The 15,144-nt window shown below is 37.7% G+C and overlaps 1 protein-coding gene across 1 annotated transcript; it reads right to left on the reverse strand.

The window, feature by feature from the left end:
• Positions 1-1,728: 1,728 nt before the first annotated feature.
• On the reverse strand, positions 1,729-14,844 carry nherf2 (NHERF family PDZ scaffold protein 2). The gene is made up of 7 exons (XM_086083524.1): positions 14,660-14,844; positions 14,246-14,488; positions 11,899-12,207; positions 8,338-8,523; positions 7,713-7,859; positions 4,689-4,895; positions 1,729-4,613 (listed from the first exon to the last, which is right to left on the reverse strand). The coding sequence occupies exons 1-7, from the start codon at positions 14,663-14,665 to the stop codon at positions 4,446-4,448; spliced, it is 1,266 nt and encodes a 421-aa protein (XP_085939650.1). The 5' UTR covers positions 14,666-14,844; the 3' UTR covers positions 1,729-4,445.
• Positions 14,845-15,144: the final 300 nt, after the last annotated feature.

Below are 15,144 nucleotides of genomic sequence, written 5' to 3' on the forward strand. Positions count from 1 at the left end.
GCACTTTTACAATGACTAACCTTGCCATATTGCTTGTCTGAGTGTGAGTGTGTGTGTGTGTGTGTGTGTGTGCGCACCAATTCGAGAGATCCTGCATGAGAAGTCGTTTGCCTTTAAGCATGATTCGATCAATCGAAGGCGTGTTTGTATGACGTGTGAAAGTATTATTGTAGGGGTGAGTAGCTTGCCCCGGTCTATTCTGTGAGCATGCTCCCTGCTTGTGTTTTTACTAAATGGATGCTTGATATGTATTTTACAGTGATTCAATACAACTGGCCTTTACACAACCACAGCAGAGTTTCATATATATATATATAAAAGAAAAATAAGCTAGGACACCGCCAAAAAGCAATACTACAGAGAAACGCAATCTATTGTAGAGAGTGAGAAGTAGTGAATTTCATCACATTTATTATGGTAAGCGACTTCTATTGACATCTCGCCGATGTTCACCACTAGTAGTCTGTTTGACCTCAACTGTGACCATTGAGATTAAAATCTTGTAGGCTATACGACAATCCAAACTTGAGTCGCCGCTCACGGACACATTCAAATTAGTTTAACTCCTGTACAAATGATTTTATTTTATTTTAGTGGCTTATTGGGAACGTTTTGCAAACTGGTGCCCAAAAGATGGGAACAAATGAGTAAGGAAGTGAGATGTTTTTGACATTGAGTCTACAATAAAGAGCTTGATGTTTGATGGAAAAACTGATACATTTTTGTCGTGTTGATGACTTCAGTCAGCTATCTCCCCTGAAATGTTTATGAGTTTAAAATAACATTTATGTGCTTAATTTTAAAAGATGACGCTGAGACTCCAGCCTGCTGTGTTTTGAGGCAGCAGGTAAAATAAATAAAAATCCGGGCTGTTAACATCAAAATGACCTAAATTCAATTTACAGACGTTTCCGAGTTGTCTATTCAAATAAATGTGATGTCAATTGTCTCTTGTTCGCACACCATCTGACCTACTTTTAATTTCTAAGGAGGGGATTTTTTTTCTTCTTCTAAATAGTAGACTACAACCTGATTTAAAGGTGAAGTCAACAGCAACATTTTTCATGTTGTATGTGCCCCAACTAGTGCAATGTTAATGTTGTGTTTGTGGAATTTGAATTGAGCCTCACATTTTTATCCATCTCAGGGGGCGGCCATTTTGCCACTTGCTGTCGACTGAAGGTGACATCACAGTTGCATCACAGGGCTCAACAAACAATTAGGGCTTTGTTAAAAAAACAAACAGATGACAAATAGTAACCTCCAACTGGGGAAAAGTACGGATTATTTCATCGTAGAATATCTAGCATTTAGATACTTTTCTTTAGAGCAGTGAGTGATTGCCAACCAGGGTGTGGACCATACGGCTTATCAGGAGGTCCAGGATAGTATCAAATTTCACTTAATTTGTCTAAAAATGATTAATTACAAAAAATATAACATGGTTGTTGTTCAACCATCTATGCCAGCAACTACATAACAAAGAACTGCTCTTGCATTAAAGATAACCGAATACAATCAACCCATATGTTGCCACCTGTTGCCACTCATACGACAAAGTCAAGCTTTTTGGCTGTGCGTTATTTGCTTTGTGTTTAGTTAACAGGCCTAGATTTCACACTAAGTAAATGTGTGTGTAAACTGAAGACGGCAAGGTCAATTATTTTGTCTTTGTTGTTGACCAAATACACTTTGGTTTCGGATCAAAAGATGAATATGAGACAAAAGTTCAGAATTCGAGCTTTTATTTCATGGTATTTACATCTAGATGTCAAACAACTCAGGACACAGCACCTTTTGTTTGAAGCCTTTTCAAGTGAGCAAAAGTATTGGAACAGACATTATTGAATTAACTTATAACTTTTGCATTCTTCGTTAGAAATGTTTTTCCAGGCCTTTACTGCAGCCTCTTTCAGTTCTTGTTTCTGGGGGTTTCTCCCTTTAGCCTCCTCTTTAATAGGTAAAAAACAACAACAACAAAAACATGCTCTATTGGGTTAAGGTCTGGTGATTAACTTGATCAAGACCTTCCACTTAACTTCTACTAACATGTTGTATGTATGTTTATCCCTTACAGACAGGTTGGATAAAATAATCTGACACAGAATCCTGCTTAGTCTTCAAAATGTATTCAAGCCACCTCTATCCAATGCTCACATGGGGAAATGTTAGCAGTAAGCACAGAAACACATGAATTACGGACTAATTTTTTTTTTAAAAAGTCACCGATGAATATTGCACTATTTTAAAGGGTCCAGTGTATAGCCAACATATCCCAACATTGCCATCTAAGGGTTGAAAGGGAGAACAACTCCTGTTGTGCCCACCATCATTCCCTGACCTCAAACCTGCCTGTTGAGCATCCATAAAAGGAACCCCAACTGTCATAAGAAGTTTGCTCTATATAATTGTTTTGGTTGTTACTAACATAACTATGAGATTTATTTTTCAAAAATCATTTCACTTTTAATACATTTAGTAGAAACTTTATTTGGACGTACGCCACCATTTTTATTTACGTCGAAACGCATTCAGTGCGTAGTGACGTAGAATGGTTGGCTGGCTCTCTGCCGAACGTCTACAAAGATAGCAAGGTAAGTCTCCATAGTGTTCCTAAAGGGACGATCAAAACTCTTGAATGCGTCTGGTGAATGACGAGTGCACGGCGTGGGAGAGGGTGACTACTGTTTCAACGGAGGAGACCATTCGTTATAATTCAGCGTCGGCGGTCACCATTTGTTAGAGTAGACAATATTAAGTATTGTACTCTTTGCGTGTTCAATTAACTGAATGGTGAGATTCTGTTGAAGAAGTTCCTTTGCAAAGGTTTTAATTAACAGAAGCTTCTGGTCCACATCAGACAAACCATCCAAGCGATGTCTCTGTTCAAATGTGGCTCCCTCTCTCCAGCTCACATCGTTATTTATTCACAAAAAGGGTTCAAAAAAAGGTCAGCCCACAACACACCTGGTTACAACTGAATACAAGAGAATCCGTTCCCATGGGTATAAATCAGATTAAAAGAATACAATAATAATAAGCCTGACTCCCTTGGTGACACAGCAAAATCCCCGGAAACCTCCCTTTAAATTACGAATGAATAGACAGACCCGTTGGTCTTTCTCATGAAAGTAACACAGATAAGAATATAGGTCTATTCATACAGCCATACTGAGTTAACATAATTATAAACGGCTAAAATATAATTTAAAACTAAAAAACAATGTTAATAACTTAACACTACCGATCGCATGTTGTTTCTTTAGGAACGTCACGAGGCTTACCTTGCTTTCTTTAAAGGCGTTTCACATTGCTCGGCAGAGAGCCAGCCACCATTCTACGTCATTACGCACTGAATGCGTTGCGACCAAGGTTATTTTAGTTAACTAACAGGGGGGACAAAAATGTAAAAAAAATATCGAAATAAAATTAAAACGAAAATGCTTTAAAAAAACAAAAACAACTACATTTTATGTTTACTAAACTAACGAAAACTAACAATAATTATAGCAAAAATGTCCTTTGTTTTAGTCTTTGGTCATTAATTTAATGCATGAGCCTCTGGGGATGATTTTAAATGTAATTTTAAGTATTTATTTTGATATTAACCGAAATAAGGACGTTTTTTTTTCTCCTTTTCATCTTTTTCTTTTTCTTTTTTGGTGCACTCACACACATATATATGGTCTCCCAGGCGGGGAAGCGAACTCACACCAACCTGCACCGAAGGCAAGTGACGGTAACCACTTCGCCACCCGGAGTCCCGGGAATAAGGACGTTTGAAAGTGTGTCACACAAAAGTGACGTAATTTAGCAGCTGCCAATAGAAAAGCATCTTCAGATGACGTCACTCCCATGGTGTTTTTTTTATATTGTGCACAATAAAAAAATTTTTTTAACAAAAACTAATACTGAAACTAACTAAAACTAAGCATTTATAAAATAACTAAAACTAATAAAAACTAACAAAACCACCCTGAAAACTAATTCAAACTAACTAAATTTAAAAAAACAACACTCAAAACGAAATAAAAACTAACTAAAATAAATAAATCAAAAACTATAATAACCCTGGCTTGAATTTTTTTTATCTCATAGTTATGTTAGTAATAAATAATATAGAGCAAACTTGTCATTACAGTTGGCCAGTCGGGGCTCCTTTTAAAGGAGGATGAGGGCTGACTGTAGCATACCCCCAAACAACAACTCTGGGAGCCTCTTCTGGCATCCTTAAATAAGATACAGGCAGAAAATACAATAGAATACCATATATATTCCTCAAAGTATCTCTTTGGTCCAGAATATCACTGTGTCACTATGATAGTGTCTAGTACTTGCTTGCATTAATTTGTCCTTGTTCATGTATTAGCAAGTACAGTTCTGTATGAACATTTATTTATGTCTCAACTCATTCTTGTATTTTAGATTCCTCTTGCTCTGTGGCATTAGAAGTTGCTGAAAATCTCTTGTTTCCTGCTCCAGTCCATAGGGGGCGCCCTCTTTTTGTTGCGTCTGGCGAGAACCTTTTGCTTCGCCTCAGCTGCTGTGGGACTCAAACGCAGGCCGCTGTCCACGAAAGGGTCCAAAACCCTCCTCTCATCTTCATCGGGGACCTTCCATACACACACAACAATAACTTGTCACCATGATGGAGTCGGCACACATGCGAACGCTGACAGTTTTCTTACCTGGAAACTCATGTCAGAGCTACTGAGCTCTGACTGAGTGGTGGAGCTGGTTGAGGACTGGGACGCGCAGCTCCCATTGGTCCTCTGTTTTGGGGACATGCTTGTGATGGGGGCGTCTGTCAGTGTGACATGTATGATTGGCGCTTCAGTGCAGGTGGGAGAAGGGGTCGACGAGGAAGCTTCGAGAGCGGATTCATCCATATAGACCTGTAATTAATTAACAGGGAAGGGTTGGTGAGATATCTCGTGCTGTGATTCCTACATTTTAGAATAGAGATCGTCAGTCATGTCTCAGGGAAATGTCCAATTTCACTTCATTGGTCTGCTCTTCACACTGGAGTAGGGCTTTAGAGCATGTCTGAGCAGTGCGTGTAGTTTTATATTAGGGATGTCATTTTTGGAGAATATCAACAATTGATTATATGTCCATTCACACTTTTTCAACCAATTATCATGTTCAGGGTCACAGATGAGCTGGAGTTGATCTCAGCGGACTCCATCCGTCTATTTTCCATACTGCTTGGCCTTATTTGGCTTCAGCTCTATAACATCTTATTTTGATAGTTTCAAAGGAAAATGGGAAGACTCGAAGTCTGTAAGTCTAAACATGGCATTCTGATTAATATTGCGCTTGCGGAATTTAAATTACACAGCAAAATCCAAATGTTTTAATACATCTCAGGGGGCGGCCATTTTGCTACTGATTGTCAACTGGAAATGACATCACACCTGCTCAGGCCAACGGCCAATCATGGCTCAGCTTGCGAACATCACATGGCCAAATTCAGAAAAGCAATTTTGATGCAGGGTTATTATAGTTTAGGAGTTAGGTTTTTTTTGTTACTTTTTATTAGTTTTAGTCAGAGATGGGAAATCCAGGTCTAGAAAGTAAAAAGCCTGCCACAGTTTGGCATTAGCTACAGGTGCTTGTACTCAATCAATATTTAATAAACACCATGGTAAAATGAAGAAAAGCGAGCCGTGCCATTGGAGCCGAAAGTCAAGCATACATTAGTCGCCGAGGAGCGAAGTCATCGGAAGGTGCTTTTCTATTGGCTGCTGCTAGATGAAGATGTTGATTCTGTGTGACACACTTTTAAACTTCCTTATTTCGGTTAATATTAAAAATATCAAAGGCTTGTTAAAGTAATTACCCCAAGACTAAATCGGAGGATGGCAGGTGAATTGGACACTCCAAATTGTCCATAGGTGTGATTGTGAGTATGGTTGTTCGTCTCTGTGTGCCCTGCGATTGGCTGGCAACTAGTTCAGGGTGTACCCCGCCTACTGCCCGAAGCCAGCTGGGATAGGCTCCAGCAACCCCCGCGACCCTTGTGAGGACAAACGGTACAGAAAATGGATGGATGGATGGATAAATCGAAGGACATTTTCTCTATATGTATACTTAGGTTTAGTTAGTTTTGTTACTGTAAAACGTAGTAGAGCTGTCAAACGATTACATTTTTTAACCAGACTAATCACATCTTAGAATTTTGATTAATCACAAATAATTAGAAATGCTCTTTATCAAAAATGTTTGCCCGTCAAATTTAAAGATCACCTGTTATGTGTTATTTTTTTCGACATTTAATGTTATGAGGACGTCTTCAAAAAATGTTAACCACTGCACACACTCATCTTCTTTTTCTAATAAGTTACTTACTTGCATAATTTCAATTGGAAAAAAATGACCCCAATAGTTTGACATGAACAAATATTCAGAATGTCATATGCAAACATTTATTAAAAGCTTTACTTTAATGCATGTAGTTATGTTTATTGCTCAAACCCAACCTGTGCTACCTTAAACGTAACCATCTGCTATCAAGATGAAGGATCATCTGTGGCCAAAATTAATAGTGCGATTAATCTGCGTTAATACATGATTAATGCGATATTTTTTTGTGATTAATTAATTAGTTAGTTAACGCTTTAACCTTGACAGCACTAAAATGTAGTTTCAGTTAGTTCTTCTTTTTTTTTAAAGCATTTTCGTTTTTATTTTATTTAGTCAACGAAAAGGCCTTTTAAATTTTAGTTTTAGTTATTTCGTTAACTACAATAACCTTGCTGTGATGTCATTTTCAGTTAACAGCAAAGGGCAAAATGGCTGCCCCTGAGATGCATAGAAATGGGTGGATTTAGCTACTAAGATCATATTCCACAAACGCATTATTAACTCATTCACTGCCATTGATGGCTATAGGCGTCAAAAGTTCATTTAAACTATTTCTATTAGTTCAACATTTTTTCCACTTTTATTAACAATAGTATGAAAACCTAGAAAAAATATTGTACATTTAGAACAGATATCAAATTTGTGATTAATCATGAGTTAACTATTGAAGTCATGCAATTAATTACAATTAAAAAATGTAATCGCGATTTAAAAAAGAAAAGAAAAGATAGTTTAAATTTTTTTTTTTAATCGTAATTAATCACATGACTTCACTAGTTAACTCACGATTAATCACAAATTGTATATCTGTTCTAAATGTACAATTAACAAATTCTAGATTTTCATACTCTTGTTAACAAAAGTCTATAGAACTAATAGAAATAGTTCAAATTAATTTTAGATGTTAATAGCCGTCAACGGTAGTGAATGAATACAAAAAAAAGGAAAAAAAAGATGATTAAAAATTAGGGGCGTCAGGCGATTAAAATGTTTAATCGTAATTAATCTCATGACTTCAATAGTTAACTCATGATTAATCACATGTTTATATCTGTTTTGAATGTACAATAAAACAATTCTAGGTTTTCATACTCTTGTAAAAAAAAAAAAGTAGATTTTTTTTTTAAACGAATAAATACTTTAAAATAATTTTTGTTGTCTATAACCGTCAATGGCAGTGAATGAGTTAATCACAATGCCGTGTTTAGCCTAGAGAGCCCGCTTAGAACAAACTATTGTTCGGGTTGACTTCCTTGTTATGTACAAAGTGTGAGTTCTTTTGCCACCTGTGGTCTGTATGCATGAATGTGGTCAAAAGTGAAAACCAAACAAAATTGAAAATATACATGGCGTGCTGTGGGCGTGATCCCCAATCTGTGAAAAAGCTCGTCCGTCTCTTGGTCGACGAGGAGGAGGCGCACTTCTCGCTCTCCCGCTTTGATGAACGCCACCACCTCAGAGTGTCTCAGACACTCAATGTTGACTCCGTTGACCTGAGAAACATCGAAAAGGAAACCGTGAGGACAACGGGAAGTAGGATTGAGTGATGCTAATCAGAGACAGCAGAGATTAGGAGGAAGTACACAACATGACCGGCAGCAGGCATGGCTCTTCTCAGATTGAATCTTCTTCACTAATAGAGGTACTGTATGTAACATATGATGGCTTGTAACATACATTTAAAAACAAGAATCTAGCTGCTGTCCATTCCTTTTAAGGTTGTCCAACATCACATTTCCAGTCTTCCACCCGCTCAACACCATCTCTGTCACTTTCCATCCAAGACCTTAATCCCAGCTAATCTACTTTAATCCAGTCACAAAGCAAATTAGCAAATCAGTGCACAGACTTGATTAATCAAGAAAACGGCGTGTCTGATTTCCCCACGAGTCCACACGTCACATATAGGCCAATTTGCTAAGGAAAATCCAGAGCAGAGTTGTGTGTGTGTGTGTGTGTGTGTGTGTGTACCTCCACCAGTCGATCTCCTGGGCGGATGTCAGCTCTCTCCGCAGGTGAATGGGGATCCACTGAGCGTACAAATTGTCCACCCTTTGGTTTATTGCTGTGCAGATTGAAGCCATAGCCCAGTTCCCCTTTGACCAGATGACACAGGCGGGGAAGGAGCTCGGTCGACGGCTCTGGTGAGGCCTCGATCTGTATCCGGGTAGAATAACATTGCAAATGAGGACAACGTTACCAAAGCTGGTTGCTTATCAACGAGGTGAATATGGATTGAGCATGAATCGACCCCAGACTTTACCTGCACAAACGTTAGCTATGGTGGTATGTGAAGCGCTTCATGAGGGCTTTCTGACAACTGTCACTGTCCTTTCTGATCCACGAACAATAAACACTGAGGCACGCACATTCGCTTACGTAACCATTAAGTGCTTCTTGCATAACCCTAAGTATATTGTGTAGGTTGTTTATATTATAATCCATGCACACTGATAGACAAGGTCAAAGCTCTGTTGGGTAGAACACATTGGATTGCTCAGGTGACAGTTCTAGATGCCATTCTGACATGATTTATTTGTACGTGGCCTGATATAATAATAATTCACGTAGAATGTAGCATGAAGAGGATCAAGAAATTAGTTCAGATTTGAATTCACAATTTTTTCACCAAGATTTATAGATGAAAAACATTTTCCACATTCCAAACATCACGATACGATAATTATCACGAAATTGTGGGGAGTTTGGCAAAAAGAAAAACAACAACACCATATTGAGCTTTTGTGCATAACAGCAATGCATATAAACAACACTAATATTAATATTAATATTAATATTGAGGCACTTACTTGCTAATGCACGCACACATTGAGTTCCTCCACATATTGACTCGGTTCACAAGCATATTACGTTCCCCTTCATCTGACCATAAGCGTGGATTTTAAACATAGAAGAGCCAAAACATGCCTTGTGAAAATTAAACTACACTAAAAAAGTAGCCACCAGAGGGTGCTAAAACTGCACAAATGGAAATCAACCTGACTTTTTTTTTTTTTAACAGATGTGCCGCTTTTAATATCGTGACGTGGCGACGATGATATTGTGGCAGTATTTAAACACTTTCATGCAATAACAATGGCGCATAGTGCATACAAAGTGTTAGAAAAGTTATAAATTGTCACAAAAGATATACTTCAAGATTTAAAAAAAAAAAAAATTCTAAACATGTTTCCTCTACTACATAGTATACACCTTCATCTCCGCACTTTGGCATCCGCAGACTCACCTTTCTCATTTTTTTTATTTTAATAAAAAAATATATATATATATATTTATAATATATATTTGTCATCTATATTTTGGGATTCATGATCATTTTTTTTAAAGGTTTTTTTTTTGGGGGGGGGGGTATACAATTTTTTTTATAATTAATTTAAAAAAACATTATGGAGAAGATAATGACTTATCTGTGTACAACTGAAAAAACAAATAGCAATAGAAAGAGAAAATACTGCAGGACATAACTTGTTAAGTCAAGATGTGCTTTACTTATTTCCTGTAGTTTCAATAATTGGTTTATTATCTATGTGTAGCCTACCCAGCCAAGACTGTGGCGACGTGAGCCTTTATTTGGGTGTCTGCTAACATCACGCAAGAATGAAATTTTGTCTGTGTTGACATTATTTGATAAATGTCAACCACGATGCAAGATCGTTAAAAAGAGAAGCTTTACTGGAGGAATTGGCTGAAATGGTTAGCGGCTGCTGTGTTGTGAAATATATTGTAATAGATGTTGCCATTTTTATTTAGTGTGCAGTCAGCAAATATTAATTAACACTATTCTAGTTAAATTTCCACCAGGCACATCAAAAAAGAAAGGCTAATTGTTCGCTTTTACTCACAGGTGTGTATAATAAAAGCTGCTTGATTGTGTGATTATGTAATAAGTGATGTAGTAGAAGAAGTGTGTTATCTACCATGTGTTTATATCTCAATCATTTTAAGCAAGATTATGAAAGAGAACTGTAACCACCAGCTAAGGGACTGCCACTATTTACCCTGTTTTCTGCAAAACACAAAGACAGTTTGATTTGAGCCACGGCACTGACGATCGGGCTCCGCTTTGTTTGGAGCCCAAACAGAGCTGTGACAGAGTGTTCTGAAGTCAGCTAAAATCAAGACGTCACAAGAAGATCTGTACTTGCCGCCTACGGAAACTTCAGCTGTATGGCAACACCTTCAGCTGTATCAGTTATGATGGAATTTGGGTTTTGTATGTGGACAGTAGATACTGCATATTTGAAACCCTGCAATTCTATAATAGTCTCTCACTATTTATTTATTTTTTTTAAAATCATCAATAAACAGATTTATATATATATATATATATATAAAACGTAATGTTTGGCGAAAAAGGCATTGGGAGTACTAGTACAGACATAGAGCATCCCGAGACCATATTTCACAATGAAAAAAATATTTTGAGTTTTTGTGCTGATTAATATTAACATTAGCATACCAATTCCAAAATTGCAGTTTTTTTCTAGCACGTCAAGTTTTTTCCCCTCCACAGCTTACCTTGTCTATCTTATCTACAACTACAGGGCAACCTTTTTGTGCAGTCACAATTGAGACTGCAGTGAGAGGTGAGTGCAGCTCCCAATAGATCCGGTTTTATCAATATCTGCAAAAGGAAAACTAGTGCTGACTTTTCTTTTAACCTTTTAACCATGGGCACAATGTCGTTCTATTTTTGACTCGATTTTTTTTAGTTTTCAAATCTTGTAACTATTTCATCTTAGTGTTTCATTTACATACATACACATTTCGTTTTTTTCTTTTAAAGAAAACGGGGACCCTATAGCTGAGAAAAAATGTGATCCGTTTTGGAAAAATTAGTTAAAAACAGCTTCCAGACCTAACTTAAAAAAACAATGGGTTGCCCAGTGTAATCAATGTGAGAGTAGTAATATATTACATATTGTATTTGCATTGAAACACCATTCAATCTGGAGTTATAACAGAGCCCTAAAATTTGATGTGGAAGGCCTCAACCTCATCAACTTGTGATGAACCAGAACAAAAGCGTCTTTTGCACAGAGATCCCACAAAATCATTGCCAGATGTCCCAATACTTTTGCCAAGAGTATTTAAACAGAGGACCGAAATAATCCAACTAAACCTTTGCCCCTCTCTCTCTAGAAAAATAGGTCAAACATAACATATCTCTTCAAGTTTTGGTGACTTTAGTTAATGTGACTGAGTGAAAAAAAATGTGCATGGTGTTAACAAGTACACAGTAAAGCTAAAATGAGCTGACGTTGTAAACAAATATTACACTGACTCAAGACCTTTTGAGGGACACAATGTTACAAGGCACGAAGAAAAGTTGCATTGTGTGAGTAAGAATGTGAGAGCATGGTTTCCGCTCGCTTCTCAAGTGTTGTTTCTTTGTTGATGGTCATTATCGCCTCTAAGGAGAAGCTGCCAGACGCTCCGGCACTCCTTTGAGACTGAATCCAGACAGCGCGCCAGCCAAGAATTTAAATCCAGATTATTTCTGTTGCTTACCTCTGTGTCGGTCACGGTACTTGATGTGACAGAGGACCTCTTCTTGACTTTGCCTTGTGAGATCAAAAAAGTGGGCGAGTTTGCAGCAAGAAGCATGTGGTCAGGTTTAGGGGACTTGGGAGAATTCTCCCCTGGTAAGGGAGAATTTGATGGCGTGTCTTTCGATGAGAGACGCGGGGAGAGGGTCCCCATCTCGATGGCCAAATCCTCAGTACAAGCCAGACCACAGCTGTGAAGGTAGTCGTCCGTGTTTCGGTCCACTACCAGTAGTCTGGTGCGATTTGGTACCTCTCGGATCCGTTCCACCACCTGTGCACAGTAGATTTGGGTCACTCTTTTAGAGCTGTCAAACGATTCATTTTTTAAAATCAGATTAATCACATGTTAGAATTTTTGATTAATCATGATTAATCACTTAATCAAAAATACTTTTTAATCAACATTTTTTGCCCACCAAATTTGAAGATCGCCTGTTATGAGCTAATTCTTTTGACATTTCATGTTATGAAGGACGTCGTCAACATGTTTTGATCCACTGCACACGCTCAAACTCCTCTATTTCTAATCAGTTAATTACTTGGATGATTTAAAATGGGGGAAAAAATGACCCCAATATTTTGACTTGAACAAATATTCTGAATGTCATACGCAAACATTTATTAATTGCTTTACTTTAATGCATGTAGTTATGTTTATTGCTCAAACACAACCTGTGCTACCTTTAATGTAACTATTCGCTGTCAAGCTAAAGGATCATATATATTATGAAGGAAAAATGTATTAATGATTTCAATTATATTTTATTTATAGTATATAGCACCAAACCACAACGGAATTTGTCTCAGGGCACTTTGTACAAAGAGCAGGTCTAAAACTACATAAATGACCAAGTAATGGAGGCAATTTTTTTTTAATAATAATAGGGAAGAAACCTCAAAACTTTAATATAACTCCAATGATGAACGGATTTAGTCTTGCTATAACTTTAGCAATGAAAACAATTATGATTTTCTAATTTGTGTCGATGACAAAATCTATTTCATTTTTGTAACAAGGCCATAACTAAAACAACTGCGAAAATGTAAAATTAGGTGTATGACAATTTATGGATCATTGTCAAAATTTAATGCAACTAAGAAGGTTGTGAATGGATTTGGATGACATTTAGAGTGTGGTTTTGATTAGGGATGAGCAAATACTGTATCAGGCCGATATCAGCCTTAATTAACTCATTCACTGCCATTGACGGCTATAAACGTTTAAAAAAAAAATCACTTTAACTATTTATATTAGTTTAACATTTTGTTCCCACTTTTGTTAACATGTGAATGAAAACGTTTTTATTATTATTTGTGATTAATCATGAGTTAACTAGTGAAGTCAAGCGATTAATTACAATTAAAAAATGTAATCGCCTGACGCCCCTCATTTTTTTATAATCTTTTCTTTTTTGCCGGGGCGATTACATTTTTTAATTGTAATCAATTGCATGACTTCAATAATTAACTCACAATGAATCACAAATTTTATATCTGTTCTAAATGTACAATAAAAAATTTTTTCTAGGTTTTCAAACTCTTGTTAAAAAAAGTGGAAAAAATGTTAAACTAATAGAAATGGTTCAAATGAATTTTTGACATCTATAGCCGTCAATGGCAGTGAAAGAGTTAATAGTATCAGGTACTCGTAGAGGCTGCCAAAAATCGAGTAAATCCTCTTCTGCAGTAGGTGCGCTACACTGTGGCTGTTTAACACATCGGCGAATCATCATCTGGTCAAAAAGAAAGGTCATTGTTCACAATTTTTTGCCGTTGCGTTAAGTGAAATTTTAAATATCAAAATAATTAGCGGTATCAGTATTCGGTGTTGGTTAGTTGTACTATAAGAGTGAATACTTGTACTGGTGTCATCTGAAAAAAAAAGTGGTATTGAAGCATCTCTAGTAGTGATATAGGCCTCCAAAATGGTTAATTGGCAACATCCAGGGGTCGCCAGGCTTATAAAGCACTCATCTGTATTTTATTGTCTTTACAGCAGTTTTTTTTTAAATCAAGATAAAACACTTCAGACAAAATAACTTTAAAAATCCAATATCTGTTGATGGGTTTTTATACTACATCTAATCATTGACATTCTCTACCGCCAACTATTCTGTAAATAAATTACAACATGACACCTAGATCCCCTTTACACAAGGCTCACATATGACCCATTTAAGTACCCCCTCCTCCTCCACCTCAGGCGAAGTAAAAGTGGTCCAACTGGTAGGGGATTTATTGTTTGCATTTCACAGAGGCGATGTCGTCGCTCTACCAGCAAAGGCCAAATCACCTGAGCTGCAACTCACCTGGCGATGGCTGTCGTTCTCCACATTCTCGCCGTTCACCTCCACCACTCGGTCCCCGGCTCTCAGTCCGGCATAGTCAGCCGAGGAGCCGGGCTCCACTTTTCGGATAAACTGTCCACCTTTATTCTTCTCGCCGTGCAAGTGGAACCCATAACCGCGTTCTGTTTGGATCAGGTAGCACACTCTGGGCCTTAGATCGCTCTCCATTCCAGCAAGGCAAAAGCGGCGAGCAAGTTCAGGTGTCTTTAGAGATTAAACAGGTGCTCGGTTATGTGGGGAGTCGCGGCTAATCCATCACGAGTGCAGCGCTCCCGTGCCCGAAAGATCATCATCATTCCGCATCATGCGGGTCCATTATAGACACAATCGACCAAAGTGCAGATGAAAACTAGGCTAAAACTAATGAATGCTTACCCCCATCGTCCAAACAAAATCCAGGACGCACGCCTGGGGGGCGCGGAACAGGTGCGAGGGATGAAAGCGTCAAATTGTGTCGAAAAAATGAGTGACAGTGGCTAAAGCCCGTCCATGGGAGGGTATTATCGGAGATCAGAGATTAGAAATCTGCTTCAAGTTCTCACGCGTAATTCTTAATTGTTCTTGTCAGATGGGCGTTTCTTGAGGAGGAGGTAGAGAAGGAGGCGTCAAAAACAGATCGTGTTGACGCGTACCCGAGTTCACCAGACAGTCAAATGAGGCAGAAAGTGCCAGGTTTGAGCCTATGGAAAGCAAATTGATCACCCTGTCAACAAAAATGCCTCCCTAGTGTTTGTGGTAAGTTTTGAATGTCACATGTAGGCTCAATTAAAGTATAATGAAATGAGCTTGCATAAAATGTAAGACCAGTTTCCAAATGTTAAGATTTGACAAATTGACACTATTCCCTTAGGTGCCATATA

Source organism: Leptonotus elevatus, chromosome 8 (genome assembly GCF_054856555.1).
Source record: "Leptonotus elevatus isolate MCC_2025b chromosome 8, RoL_Lele_1.0, whole genome shotgun sequence".
Taxonomy (NCBI): domain Eukaryota; kingdom Metazoa; phylum Chordata; class Actinopteri; order Syngnathiformes; family Syngnathidae; genus Leptonotus; species Leptonotus elevatus.